A 14603-nucleotide genomic window follows, 5' to 3' on the forward strand; every position below is an offset into this window, starting at 1 on the left:
CTCTTAGTAAATAAGGGCCTAAATGCATCAGGACTTTAACATCAGAACTTTATGTTGAATATAGCCTATAACTAGTTGAATATATAACCTATAACTACATAGAGTACTAGCTGAGTACCCGGCGTTGCCCGATTTTTCCTTCTTCATCATTGTTGGGGAGGAAAATCAACAAAGGAGGAAGCTTTTGACTTTAAATCCCGTCCTCATATATTGTTGTCATATCCCGTCCTCATATCCCGTCCTCATATCCCGACCTCCTATCCAGTCCTCCTATCCCGTCCTCCTATCCCGACCACCTATCCCAACCTCCTATCCCAACCTCCTATCCCGACCTCCTATCCCGTCCTCCTATCCCGACCTCCTATCCCGACCTCCTATCTCAACCTCCTATCCCGTCCTCCTCTCTTATCCTCCTATCTCGACCTCCTATCCCGACCTCCTATCCCGACCTCCTATCCCGACCTCCTATCTCGACCTCCTATCTCGACCTCCTATCCCGTCCTCCTATCTCGACCTCCTATCCCGTCCTCCTATCCGGACCTCCTATCCCATCTTCCTATCTCGACCCCCTATCCCGTCTTTCTCCTATCCTGTCCTCCTATCTCGACCTCCTATCACGACCTCCTATCTCGACCTCCTATCCCGTCCTCCTATCTCGACCTCCTATCCCGACCTCCTATCTCGACCTCCTATCCCGTCCTCCTATCCGGACCTCCTATCCCATCTTCCTATCTCGACCCCCTATCCCGTCTTTCTCCTATCCTGTCCTCCTATCTCGACCTCCTATCCCGACCTCCTATCCTGACCTCCTATCTCGACCTCCTATCCCGTCCTCCTATCTCGACCTCCTATCCCGACCTCCTATCCCGACCTCCTATCCCGTCCTCCTATCCCGTCCTCCTATCCCGTCCTCCTATCTGGACCTCCTATCCCGTCCTCCTATCTCGACTCCCTATCCCGTCTTCCTCCTATCTCGACCTCCTATCCAGACCTCCTATCCTGACCTCCTATCTCGACCTCCTATCCCGTCCTCCTATCCCGTCCTCCTATCTCGACCCCCTATCCTGTCCTCATATCCCGACCTCCTATCCGGATCTCCTATCCCGACCTTCTATCTCCACCTCCTATGACGTCCTCATATCCCGACTTCTTAACTCGACCTCCTATCTCGACCTCCTATCCCGTCCATCCGGTCCTCCTATCCTGACCTCCTATCTCAACCTTCTATCCCATCCTCCTATCTCGACCTCCTATCCCGACCTCCTATCCCGTCCTCCTATCCCGTCCTCCTATCCCGACCTCCTATTCCGTCCTCCTATCTCGACCTCCTATCCCAACCTCCCATCCCGTCCCGACCCATAATATGTGTACCAGGTATTGAAATATCTTCAGCCGTACGGAAGTTATATGAGAACATACATTTCCCATTGATTTGCATGGGACTTTAAACAAAAACCCGACCCTCACAAATGGGGGTAGTTAAGGGTTAAATTAACTATCCTATATGTTAAGTGGACGTATAAGTAACTTGTGACCAAGTATTATCAAAATATCTCCAGCTGTTTGGAAGTTATGCAGTAACATATATTTCCCATAGACTTGTATGGGACCTTAAATATAAACCCCGCCTCTGGCAAATGGGGGTGAGTAAGGGTTAAATTACCTATCCTATGTTTGTTGCTGACATATAAGTAACATGTGACAAGTTTCATGTTAATATCTTTAGCTGTTTGGAAGTTTTTGTGGAACATACATATATATATACATACATACACACACACACGTTGAGTTTTATATATATAGATAGCCTATAACTATATACCTATAACTATATACAAAATCAGTGCTTCCTAAGGAGGGTGCCTCCAGCTGTTGCAAAACTACAACTCCCAGCATGCTGGGAATTGTAGTTTAGCACGAGTTGGAGGCATCCTGGTTAGGGAAACACTGACCTATATGTACAAAAAAAAATACTATTTTGTTTGTATAAACATTGAGCGCATCAGAACTTCAACAGTATAATATAAAACATTTAAAAAATGAAATACAACCACTGAGTAAGTGGTAAACAAAAAACAATGTGCTGCCTTTAAAGTACAAAAATAAAGCTGATAAAAGATTAAAATGAATATTTCCATTGCCATTGTATCTATGTATTGTTCTGTATAAAGTACATAAGATAAATGTACAATAATCTGCTACGTGTGGGGTGGGAACAGTCAGCTGACTCATTCTGTGTGAAAGTGAAACTAAAGGCCTCTTTCCTTCTCCTCGATCTCCCAGAAGCAGACAATGTAAGATTAATGCTTAATAGTTTACAGGGATTTTGTTTCTTTCTCTCCCTCTCTCTCTTTGTTTTTTTGGTCGGGGATATGTGACCTGGAAAGGGGGGGGACATGTGACATTCAAATGTGCCAGCTTCTATATAGACCGTTTATTCTTCTTGGATGTCAGAACTAAAGCTGGAGTTTCTTTTTGACATCTAGAATCCTAAATGAATACAGAATGCAGAACACCCAAATTCGCATAGCCATGACAGGGATAGGCCCTCTTGCTCCCTGTTCGGGCCCAAAGCTTAGGTTTGTGAATGCAGCCCTATTAATCTCTCCAAGATGAAACCGCTTTTAGGAAAAATTGCATTAAAAAGCATTGTCTTCTCAAATAACTCTCCTCTTCTCCTTTTCAAGAAGTCCCCCACCCTGTCAAGAACTGGTCTGGACAAAGTGGGGGACTTCTTGAAGAGATGGTCTTTTGGAGAGGTTTTGCTGTGGGTATTATGGTAGGGGTACTTGGGGAAAAAAAAAATCTTGCCCATCCATCCGGCAATTATAAAAACAACCTGGATTTACCTCCTGCTGGTTACCCATTATCCTGCTCCCGTCCTCCGATGCGATCTTCTTCCTGGTTGCCCTGGGTCGATTCGTCGGATTGTAGCTTAGCTGATCGTCGACCGCAGCAGTGTCTCGACTCTGGCAGTGTGACATATGGAGCCCTGACCCCAGTCCTTTTCCTGGTGCCCTGGCCTAATATGTCACACTGCCATGTAGTCAATCGCTGGCTTAGGCGAGACACTGCTGCAGTTGACGATCAGCTAAGTTACAATCTGACGAGTTGACCCAGGACAACCAGAAAGAGGACCGCAGTGGAGGCAGAGCAGGATAGAAGAGAGGCACCGAGGAAGCTGCGGGAGGTTCGTGCAGGGTTTTTTTCTTTACATGCTGGCAGCTGGGGCAGGATTTTGAAAACATTTTTAAAGCCGGAGTACCCCTTCAAGTCATATAGTAGTATCAGACACTCACACACAGCACAGAGCTGTACTCACTATTCTGCTGGTGGGATCACTGTGTACATGCATTACATTACTTGTTGGGGTTTATGTCAGTGAGCACTTAGTGGTGATATCAGGGGTGATGTCACCGGTGAAGTCAGGGGGTGATGTCAGTGGTGAGATTAGGTGACGACAGTGAATGGTGTAAATGTAAAAAAAAAAAAGTCTAGAATTTTTATAAAAAAGTGATCAAAAATTCCCATCTAAACAAAAATGAAACCGATAAAATCTACAAATCATGACATAAAAAATGGTCTCTCATATAGCCTTGTATACGGAAAAATTTAAGTGTTATAGGATTAAGAATTGGAAAATGTTATGCATGTTAATTTTCTCACAAAAAGTAGAAAAATATAACAAAACCTACATTAATTGGGTATTGTTATAATCATATGGACCTACAGAATGAAAATAATGTGTAATTTTAACAATAAAATATATTGCGTAGAAACAAACACACACCCCCAAAAACTTTGCAAAATTGTGTTATTTTGCTGTATTTTCTTAAGGATTGAAAAATGTATTTATTGTATGTGGGCAAGGCATCTATATGGGTGTGGGTGCATGGGGGGCCCCATGAGTTGTCAGTCCACCACTGCTAGCTGGCAACAAGTCTCAGTGGGAGGGGAACAAGTTTCAGTGGGAGTGGAGGGAGGGACTGTCTTGGGGGGCTTGTTCTGGGGCTTCCAGGCAGCCTTAATCTGGCCCTGAATGCAACAGATCTATAGAATAGGTTGTGCAGTGGATTATAAAATGCCTCTCAGTGATCCAGCTGCCTATTAGGCTCCCTTATGTGGCAGGTAAGGGGACCTATGTTAGACCTCCTGATTGATATGGCAACCCAGCAGCACCCCACAATCACATTGCAGCAGTGCCAAAAGGCTAAAAGAGGGGTTCCTAACCCTGTCAGTCTACCACTGCATGCAACTGTGACTTTATCTTGAGGACACAGATACTGTTGACAGTTATGCTTATCTGGGGAGTCAAAAAATCTAGGGCTTATGCCAAATATGCCCAGTGCTATATCTTATGCTGAAGAAGCATAGCCAACCCTCCTTTTATGGAAAGAAAAACATCCTTTACCAAGCAGTATACTATAAAAAGGTATATTTTTGGCCCTTGCAACAAGTTTCTGTATTCCTAACACATTAAACCATTTACAAAGCTGATGAGGTCAAAGTTTTTGCCGTATGAGTCCAGTTCTAGAAGGAACAATCACATATATACCCATGGTAGCAGACACCAAGCATTTTTATTACTGTAAACTAAGAATTTCTTGAACTTTTGCTATCCCTGATCTTATTACTTTTCATATATTTTATTTTCAAGCTATATGACCAGGTGAAGAGACTGATGAAAATTACAGATTTTTTCTCACCATCAACACAGTTCACCAACACAGGTACCTGCTTAACCATATGATTAATATGTAAGCTATATATTTCATGATAAGTTAACCTGGTTTCTCACGCTCTGCATCAACATGTACCTACCATATGCTTTAATATGGGAGGGGGATGTTCTAAACTCTGGATTTCAGCAGGTAGTGTATTTGCAAATGACTAGTGGGAATATGTAATGCTTCTTAGGCTGGGTTCACCCTAAGAGCATAATTTCGCTTAGCAGTTATGCTCATAAATTCCAGTGCAGCAGAATCCCATTGTCAGCTGTTGATTTTTTGTTGGAATCCATGTGGAATACATTGCAATTTATGGGGACTACAAAGAGATTCCATAGTCTGATGCCTCATGCCTCTAAGCCCACATTAATCCTATGGCTTGTAATTGATTGTACAGTATATTAATGTCCTTATTTGGGTGAAATCGAAGCTAAAATGTTTCGAGAGCTGTAACTCTTTATGTACAAAAAACTGATGGTTAGTTTCATGACTAGACTTAAAGGGGTACTCCGCCCCTAGACATCTTATCCCCTAGGGATCCCCAGGGGACCCCGGGGATCGCTGCTGCAGCACCCCGCTATCATTACTGCGCAGATCGAGATCGCTCTGCACGTAATGATGGGCAATACAGGGGCCGGAGCATCGTTACGTCACGGCTCCGCCCCTCGTGACATCACGGTCCGCCCCGTCAATACAAGTCTATGGGAGGGGGCGTGGCGGTCGTCACGCCCCCTGCCATAGACTTGCATTAAGGGGACGGGCCGTGATGTCATGAAGGGCGGAGCCATGATGTCACGCTGCTCCGGCCCCTGTATCGCCCGTCATTACGCACAGAGCGAACTCGCTCTGTGCAGTAATGATGGCGGGGTGCCGCAGCGGAGATCCCCGGGGTCCCCAGCAGCGGGACCACGGCGATCTGACATCTTATCCCCTATCCTTTGGATAGGGGATAAGATGCCAGGGGCGGAGTACCCCTTTAAGTGAAGTTTTGAAAAGTTTGGTTCACCGGACTCACCGAACTTTTCAGAAATCGCGAGTTCTTTTTGGCTCGGTTTGACTTGAACCGACAATAAAATAAGCCCCTAAACCCGTTTATAACACACTGTTAGGAATGTATTCAAGTAGTTGTAACGGAGTACTGCAGTGTTAGACACTTATCCTCTATCCACAGGGTGAGGGTGGGAAGTACACAAACCAGGCCTTAACCAGACACTGTGGTTAAATTAAGGAAATGTTTCTGGTTTCGCATACGAACAGCTGATCAGTTTTGTTAGCAAAGAAATAATGGGACACTCTGGTCCAAATCAATGCCTTCTCCACCGTTGGGAGAGTACAGCATTCAGCTGAATCCTGGTGTTCTGTAAAGCTTTATAGAGGTATAGAGAAGGGTTATGTTGGTGTGTTATTTGTCCAAGAGTGGTCTGGTATCTTTCCTGCTCTTTTTTGATGCCCAAAGCTATGGCAATAAATCTACCTCTGATGCAGGCCTTATGGACAGACCATGCCCATGTAGGGTTTGAGTCAGAGAGTCACTAATCTGAGTTTTGACCTTGGGGTTCATAAGAAGTGACTCATCTAGAAATATTACTTTTAATTGTGTAAGGCTGGGTTCACACCTCGTTTTGTACCTACGGTTCCCGTATACGGCTGGGAGGAGGGGTGGGCGGGGCTTAATCACGGCGCCCGCACTCAGCCATATAGGGGAACTGTATTTAATGCATGTCTATGAGCCGACCGGAGCGGTCGACCACGTTTTTGCCTGCGGTCGGGAAACCGCATACGGCCGAAAACGCAGCCGACCGGAGGCTGCAGTTCAATCCGGTCGGCTCATAGACATGCATTAAATACGGTTCCCCTATACGGCTGAGTGCGGGCGCCGCGATTAAGCCCCGCCCACCCCTCCTCCCAGCCGTATACGGGAGCCGTAAGTACAAAACGAGGTGTGAACCCAGCCTAATTTAGTTCAACATTGTTTCTTTGTATTTAAAGGAAATGTATCATCACAAAATATTTTATTATGGAAATTAAGTTTTTAAAGGGGTATTCCAGGATTTTTTTTTTATTTAACTATGCTACAGGGGCTGTAAAGTTAGTGTAGTTCATAAAATAGTGTCTGTACCTGTGTGTGATGGTTTTCTCCCAATTCTTCTGTGATTTTTCACCCCAATATTTATTTTTACAAGCATACAAAATTACTGTTGTCTCAGATTTTTCCCAGCTTGCAATGCGGCTGAGACCTGACTCACTAGTCAGCTGATGACAGGGAGCCTGTCTGCTTCAATGGGTAGAGGGATCGCTTGGTGGGACTGCAACTAATGCAACAGCTGTAGGCACCATGATTGAAAACCACAGGTCTTTTGATGGATGCAGCTTTTATGCTTCATTTGGTGGGGTGGCTGATGTGTGGGAGGGAGGAAAATGGCATTGTGGGATTTGTAGTAAAAAAAAAGAAAAGTCAAACAGGAAATACTAGTTCACAAAAAGCTAGCCACGGTGTTATGGTAATCTCATGACATAGACTGTTACGCTGAGTGCTCCAGGTCCCCGCTCCTCCCCGGAGCGCTCGCAGCGTTCTCTTATTCACAGCGCCCCGGTCAGACCTACTGACCGGGTGCGCTGCGATATTGCTCCCAGCCGGGATGCGATTTGCGATGCGGGATGCGCCCGCTCGCGATGCGCATCTCGGCTCCCGTACCTGACCCGTTCCCCGTCTGTGATGTCCCGGCGCGCGCGGCCCCGCTCCTTAGGGCGCGCGCGCGCCGGGTCTTTAAAGGGCCACTGCGCCACTGATTGGCACGGCAGGCCTAATCAGTATCCTCACCTGTGCACTCCCTACTTATACCTCACTTCCCCTGCACTCCCTCGCCGGATCTTGTTGCCATTGTGCCAGTGAAAGCGTTTCCTTGTGTGTTCCTAGCCTGTGTTCCAGACCTCCTGCCGTTGCCCCTGACTACGATCCTTGCTTCCTGCCCTGACCTTCTGCTACGTCCGACCTTGCTCTTGTCTACTCCCTTGTACCGCGCTTATCTCAGCAGTCAGAGAGGTTGAGCCGTTGCCGGTGGATACGACCTGGTTGCTACCGCCGCTGCAAGACCATCCCGCTTTGCGGCGGGCTCTGGTGAATACCAGTAGCAACTTAGAACCGATCCACCGACACGGTCCACGCCAATCCCTCTCTGGCACAGGGGATCCACCTCCAGCCAGCCGAATCGTGACAGTAGATCCGGCCATGGATCCCGCTGAGGTCCCGCTGCCAGTTGTCGCCGACCTCACCACGGTGGTCGCCCAGCAGTCGCAACAGATAGCGCAACAAGGCCACCAGCTGTCTCAACTGACCGTGATGCTACAGCAGCTACTACCACAGTTTCAGCAATCATCTCCTCCGCCAGCTCCTGCATCTCCTCCGCAGCGATTGGCTGCATCCAGCCTCCGATTATCTTTGCCAGATAAATTTGATGGGGACTCTAAGTTTTGCCGTGGTTTTCTTTCGCAATGTTCCCTGCATTTGGAGATGATGTCGGACCAGTTTCCAACTGAAAGGTCTAAGGTGGCTTTCGTAGTCAGCCTTCTGTCTGGGAAAGCCCTGTCATGGGCCACACCGCTCTGGGACCGCAATGATCCTGTCACTGCCTCTGTACACTCCTTCTTCACGGAGATCCGAAGTGTCTTTGAGGAACCTGCCCGAGCCTCTTCTGCTGAGACTGCCCTGCTGAACCTGGTCCAGGGTAATTCTTCTGTTGGCGAGTACGCCATCCAATTCCGTACTCTTGCCTCCGAATTATTCTGGAATAACGAGGCCCTCTGTGCGACCTTTAAAAAAGGCCTATCCAGTCACATTAAAGATGTGCTGGCCGCACGAGAAATTCCTGCTAACCTGCATGAACTTATTCATCTTGCCACCCTCATTGACATGCGTTTTTCCGAAAGGCGTCAGGAGCTCCGCCAGGATATGGACTTTGTTCGCACGAGGCGGTTTCTCTCCCCGGCTCCTCTCTCCTCTGGTCCTCTGCAATCCGTTCCTGTGCCTTCCGCCATGGAGGCTATGCAAGTTGACCGGTCTCGCTTGGCACCTCAAGAGAGGACGCGACGCCACATGGAGAACCTTTGCCTGTACTGTGCCGGTACCGAACATTTCTTGAAGGATTGTCCTATCCGTCCTCCTCGCCAGGAAAGAAGCACGCTGACTCCGCACAAAGGTGAGACAGCTCTTGATGTGAACTCTGCTTCTCCACATCTTACTGTGCCTGTGCGGATTTCTTCTTCTACCTTCTCCTTCTCAGCTATGGCCTTCTTGGATTCCGGATCTGCAGGAAATTTTATTTTGGCCTCTCTCATCAACAGGTTCAACATCCCGGTGACCAGTCTCACCAGACCCCTCTACATTAACTCTGTTAATAATGAAAGATTGGACTGTACCGTGCGTTACCGCACGGAACCTCTCTTAATGTGCATCGGACCCCATCACGAAAATTTTTTATTTTTGGTCCTCTCTAACTGCACTTCAGAAATTCTTCTTGGATTACCGTGGCTTCAACGCCATTCCCCAACCCTTGATTGGACCACAGGGGAGATCAAGAACTGGGGTACATCTTGCCACAAGGACTCCCAGTACTCACAATCAAGACCCTGTGGTTCCCCCGGTATCTGGTCTTCCCAAGGCCTATCTGGATTATGCTGATGTTTTTTGCAAAAAACAAGCAGAGACTTTGCCTCCTCACAGGCCTTATGACTGTCCTATTGACCTCCTCCCGGGTACTACTCCACCTCGGGGCAGAATCTATCCTCTGTCTGCTCCGGAAACTCAAGCCATGTCGGAGTACATCCAAGAGAACTTAAAAAAGGGGTTTATCCGCAAGTCCTCCTCCCCTGCTGGAGCTGTATTTTTTTTTGTTTCCAAAAAAGACGGCTCCCTACGCCCTTGCATTGATTACCGCGGACTTAATAAAATCACTGTAAAAAAACGCTACCCCCTACCTCTTATCTCGGAACTCTTTGACCGCCTACGAGGCGCCCACATCTTTACCAAGCTGGACTTAAGAGGTGCTTATAATCTCATCCGCATCAGGGAGGGGGACGAATGGAAGACTGCATTTAACACCAGAGATGGACACTTTGAATATCTGGTTATGTCCTTTGGCCTTTGCAACGCCCCTGCCGTCTTCCAAGACTTTGTAAATGAAATTTTTCGTGATCTTCTATATACCTGTGTTGTGGTTTACCTGGACGATATTCAGATTTTTTCTGCTAACCTAGAAGAACACCGCCAGCATGTCCGCATGGTTCTTCAGAGACTTCGGGACAATCTATTATATGCCAAAATGGAAAAATGTCTCTTTGAATGTCAGTCTCTTCCTTTCCTAGGATACTTAGTCTCTGGCCAGGGACTACAAATGGACCCAGATAAACTATCTGCCGTATTGGATTGGCCACGCCCCTCCGGACTCCGTGCTATCCAACGTTTCTTGGGGTTCGCCAATTATTACAGACAATTTATTCCACACTTTTCCACTATTGTGGCTCCTATCGTGGCTCTAACCAAGAAAAACGCCAATCCTAAGTCCTGGTCTCCTCAAGCGGAAGACACATTTAAACATCTCAAGTCTGCCTTTTCTTCTGCTCCCGTACTCTCCAGACCTGACCCTTCTAAACCCTTCTTATTGGAGGTAGACGCCTCCTCGGTGGGAGCTGGAGCAGTTCTTCTACAAAAAAATTCTTCCGGGCATGCTGTTACTTGTGGTTTTTTTTCTAGGACCTTCTCTCCGGCGGAGAAAAACTACTCCATTGGTGATCGAGAATTACTGGCCATAAAATTGTCGCTTGAGGAATGGAGGCACCTGCTGGAGGGATCCAAATATCCAGTTATTATATACACTGACCACAAGAATCTCTGTTATCTCCAGTCTGCCCAACGGCTGAACCCTCGCCAGGTTAGGTGGTCATTGTTCTTTGCCCGTTTTAACTTTGAAATTCATTTTCGCCCTGCTGACAAGAACATTAGGGCCAATGCCCTCTCTCGTTCTTCAGATGCCTCTGAAGTGGAAGCCTCCCCGCAACACATCATTCCTCCGGACTGTCTGATCTCCACTTCTCCAGCTTCCATCAGACAAACTCCTCCAGGGAAGACCTTCGTTTCTCCACGCCAGCGCCTCGGGATTCTCAAGTGGGAACACTCCTCCCACCTCGCAGGCCATGCTGGCATCAAAAAATCCATCCAACTCATCTCTCGATTTTATTGGTGGCCTACTCTGGAGACTGATGTTGTTGATTTTGTGCGGGCTTGTACTGTCTGTGCCCGGGATAAGACCCCTCGCCAGAAGCCTGCTGGTCTCCTTCATCCTCTGCCTGTTCCTGAACAACCTTGGTAACAGATTGGTATGGACTTTATTACTGACGAGCCTTTATCCCATGGCAACACAGTTGTTTGGGTGGTCGTTGATCGATTCTCCAAGATGACACATTTTATCCCTCTTCCAGGCCTTCCTTCGGCGCCTCAGTTGGCGAAGCAATTTTTATACACATTTTTCGCCTTCACCGGTTGCCCACGCATATTGTCTCGGATAGAGGCGTTCAATTTGTGTCTAAATTCTGGAGGGCCCTCTGTAAGCAGCTCAAGATCAAATTAAACTTCTCTTCTTCTTATCATCCTCAATCCAATGGGCAAGTAGAAAGAATTAATCAGGTCCTGGGTGACTATTTGCAACATTTTGTTTCCTCCCGCCAGGATGACTGGGCAGATCTTCTACCATGGCCCGAATTCTCATACAATTTCAGAGTCTCCGAATCCTCTGCTAAATCCCCATTCTTCGTGGTGTACAGCCGTCACCCTCTTCCTCCCCTCCCCACTCCCATGCCCTCTGGTTTGCCCGCTGTTGATGAAGTGACTCGAGACCTTTCCACCATATGGAAAGAAACCCAAAATTCTCTTTTACAGGCTTCATCCCGGATGAAAAAATATGCTGATAAGAAAAGAAGAATTCCCCCCATTTTTGCTCCCGGAGACAAGGTATGGCTCTCCGCTAAGTATGTCCGCTTTTGTGTCCCCAGTTATAAACTGGGACCACGTTATCTTGGTCCTTTCAAAGTCAAGTGCCAGATCAACCCTGTCTCTTACAAACTCCTTCTTCCTCCTTCTCTCCGTATTCCCAATGCCTTCCATGTCTCTCTCCTTAAACCACTCATCCTTAACCGCTTCTCTCCCAAAGTTGTTTCTCCCACTCCAGTTTCCGGGTCATCTGACGTCTTTTCGGTGAAGGAGATTCTAGCATCCAAAACAGTCAGAGGTAAAAGATTCTTTTTGGTTGACTGGGAGAATTGCGGCCCAGAGGAGAGATCTTGGGAACCTGAGGACAACATCCTGGACAAAAGTCTTATCCTCAGGTTCTCAGGCTCCAAGAAGAGGGGGAGACCCAAGGGGGGAGGTACTGTTACGCCGAGCGCTCCGGGTCCCCGCTCCTCCCCGGAGCGCTTGCAGCGTTCTCTTATTCACAGCGCCCCGGTCAGACCTACTGACCGGGTGCGCTGCGATATTGCTCCCAGCCGGGATGCGATTCGCGATGCGGGACGCGCCCGCTCGCGATGCGCATCTCGGCTCCCGTACCTGACCCGTTCCCCGTCTGTGTTGTCCCCGCACGCGCGGCCCCGCTCCTTAGGGCGCGCGCACGCCGGGTCTCTGCAATTTAAAGGGCCACTGCGCCACTGATTGGCGAGGCAGGCCTAATCAGTATCCTCACCTGTGCACTCCCTACTTATACCTCACTTCCCCTGCACTCCCTCGCCGGATCTTGTTGCCATTGTGCCAGTGAAAGCGTTTCCTTGTGTGTTCCTAGCCTGTGTTCCAGACCTCCTGCCGTTGCCCCTGACTACGATCCTTGCTGCCTGCCCTGACCTTCTGCTACGTCCGACCTTGCTCTTGTCTACTCCCTTGTACCGCGCTTATCTCAGCAGTCAGTCAGTTGCCGGTGGATACGACCTGGTTGCTACCGCCGCTGCAAGACCATCCCGCTTTGCGGCGGGCTCTGGTGAATACCAGTAGCAACTTAGAACCGGTCCACCGACACGGTCCACGCCAATCCCTCTCTGCCACAGAGGATCCACCTCCAGCCAGCCGAATCGTGACATAGACATTCAGCCCCAAGACAAGCGCAGATCCTTCCTAAGAATGTCCATTACTGCCTGCCAGGTACGTACTAAAATCCCCTTATGGTGGATAAACCCTTTAAGGCCGACATATTTCTTTAAACATTTTTGGTGACTTTTTTAATTTTTAATTTCACTATTTATATTATAAAACAATTCTGTTTTAAGTCTAGCTATTAGGCCTCATAAAAAGTATTTGTGTTTTGTAGAGATCCGTTTTCCAGCAGTGTACTACTTATCCCATATGGAATGACAAAAAAAGATGGCACCTCTAGCAAGATACCACAGGATCTACCACCATTCACAATAGTTAATTTTCAGAGATCAGCCCCCTGTAGAATGACCTCTGCACAGGTCACAGATCATGTCTATGAATAGGTTTTGGGTCAATCTATTAATGCCTATGTTCATGGGGCTTGCTATAAAGCATATCTTTAAATGCTGTTAAAGGGGTTATCCAGCATAAGGTGATTTTAGTACGTACCTGGCAGACAGTAATGGACATGCTTAGGAGGGATCTGCATGTGTCTTGGGCTAAATGGCTATGCTGTGAGATTACCAGAACACTGTGACTAGCTTTCTGTGAACTTGTATTTCCTGTTTTCAGTTTTCTTCCCACACATCAGCTACCCCACCCATTGAAACATAAATGAGCTGCAGACCTGTGGTTTTCAATCAGGGTGCCTCCAGCTGTTGCATTACTTGCAGATTGCTCTCTCCACCCATTGAAGTAGACAGGCTCCCTGTCATCAGCTGACTAGTGAGTCAGGTCTCGACTGCATTGCAAGCTGGGAAAAATCCGAGACAGCAGTCATTTTGTATGCTGTTAAAAATAAATATTGGGATGAAAATCACATAAGAATTGTGAGAAAACCGTCATACACAGGTACAGACACTATATTATGAACTACACTAACTTTACAGCCCCTGTAGCATAGTCAAATAACAAAAAATTCCTGGAATACCCCTTTAAAAACCCCATAAAAATACACTAAAAGGAAATAAAAAAAATATACAAACAGAAGATAGAAACAGATTAGAAATTAGACCATGTTTCAGCATCTGGCTCTGGCTCTAGTAAGTAAGAAAAAATCTAAGAGATACATTCACTTTAAAGGGGTACTCCGGTGGAAAATAATTTAGCTGGTGCTAAACAAGTTAAACAAATATGTAAATTATTTGTATTTAAAATTCTTAACCCTTCCAGTACTTATCAGCTGCTGTATGCTCCACAGGAAGTTCTTTTCTTCTTACATTTCTTTTCTGTCTGACCACAGTGCACTCTGCTGTCACCCCTTTCCCTGTCAGGAACTGTTCAGAGCAGGGGCAAATCCCCATAGCAAACCTCTCCTGCTCTGGACAGATCCTGACATAGACAGAGGTATCAGCAGAGAGCACTGTGGTCAGACAGAAAATAAATTCAAAAAGAAAATAACTTCCTGTGGAGCATACAGCAGCTGATAAGTACTGGAAGGGTTAATATAAAAAAAAAAAAAAGAAGCAATTTACAAATCTGAAAGGAGAAGCTGGATGGCACTCTGATCCTGATAAAGCAATGTGAAGAACGAGCAGCTAGTGAGACACTAAACCGTAAGTGTAAAAGTAAATGGTAAGAAAGACAAAAGAACTTGCGCTCAAGGTCTATAAATATAAGGCACATGTAATATTGAAACAAGATGAAATTTATTAGTATATGTAGAAAAATGCATATGCTATCTCAAATGACCGGGCCCATGTCAG

The 14603-nt window shown here is 46.9% G+C and overlaps 1 protein-coding gene across 1 annotated transcript in view; it reads left to right on the top strand.

The window, feature by feature from the left end:
* The first annotated feature begins 2183 nt into the window (after positions 1–2183).
* Positions 2184–14603, top strand: part of LOC130293216 (uncharacterized) — a 51691-nt gene continuing 39271 nt past the window's right edge. The window contains exons 1-2 of the mRNA XM_056541718.1: positions 2184–2294; positions 4658–4730. Of these exons, the coding sequence (XP_056397693.1) occupies positions 2184–2294; positions 4658–4730 (184 nt within the window). The remainder of the gene's footprint in view (positions 2295–4657; positions 4731–14603) is intronic.

This window comes from Hyla sarda, chromosome 10 (genome assembly GCF_029499605.1).
Source record: "Hyla sarda isolate aHylSar1 chromosome 10, aHylSar1.hap1, whole genome shotgun sequence".
Taxonomy (NCBI): Eukaryota; Metazoa; Chordata; class Amphibia; order Anura; family Hylidae; genus Hyla; species Hyla sarda.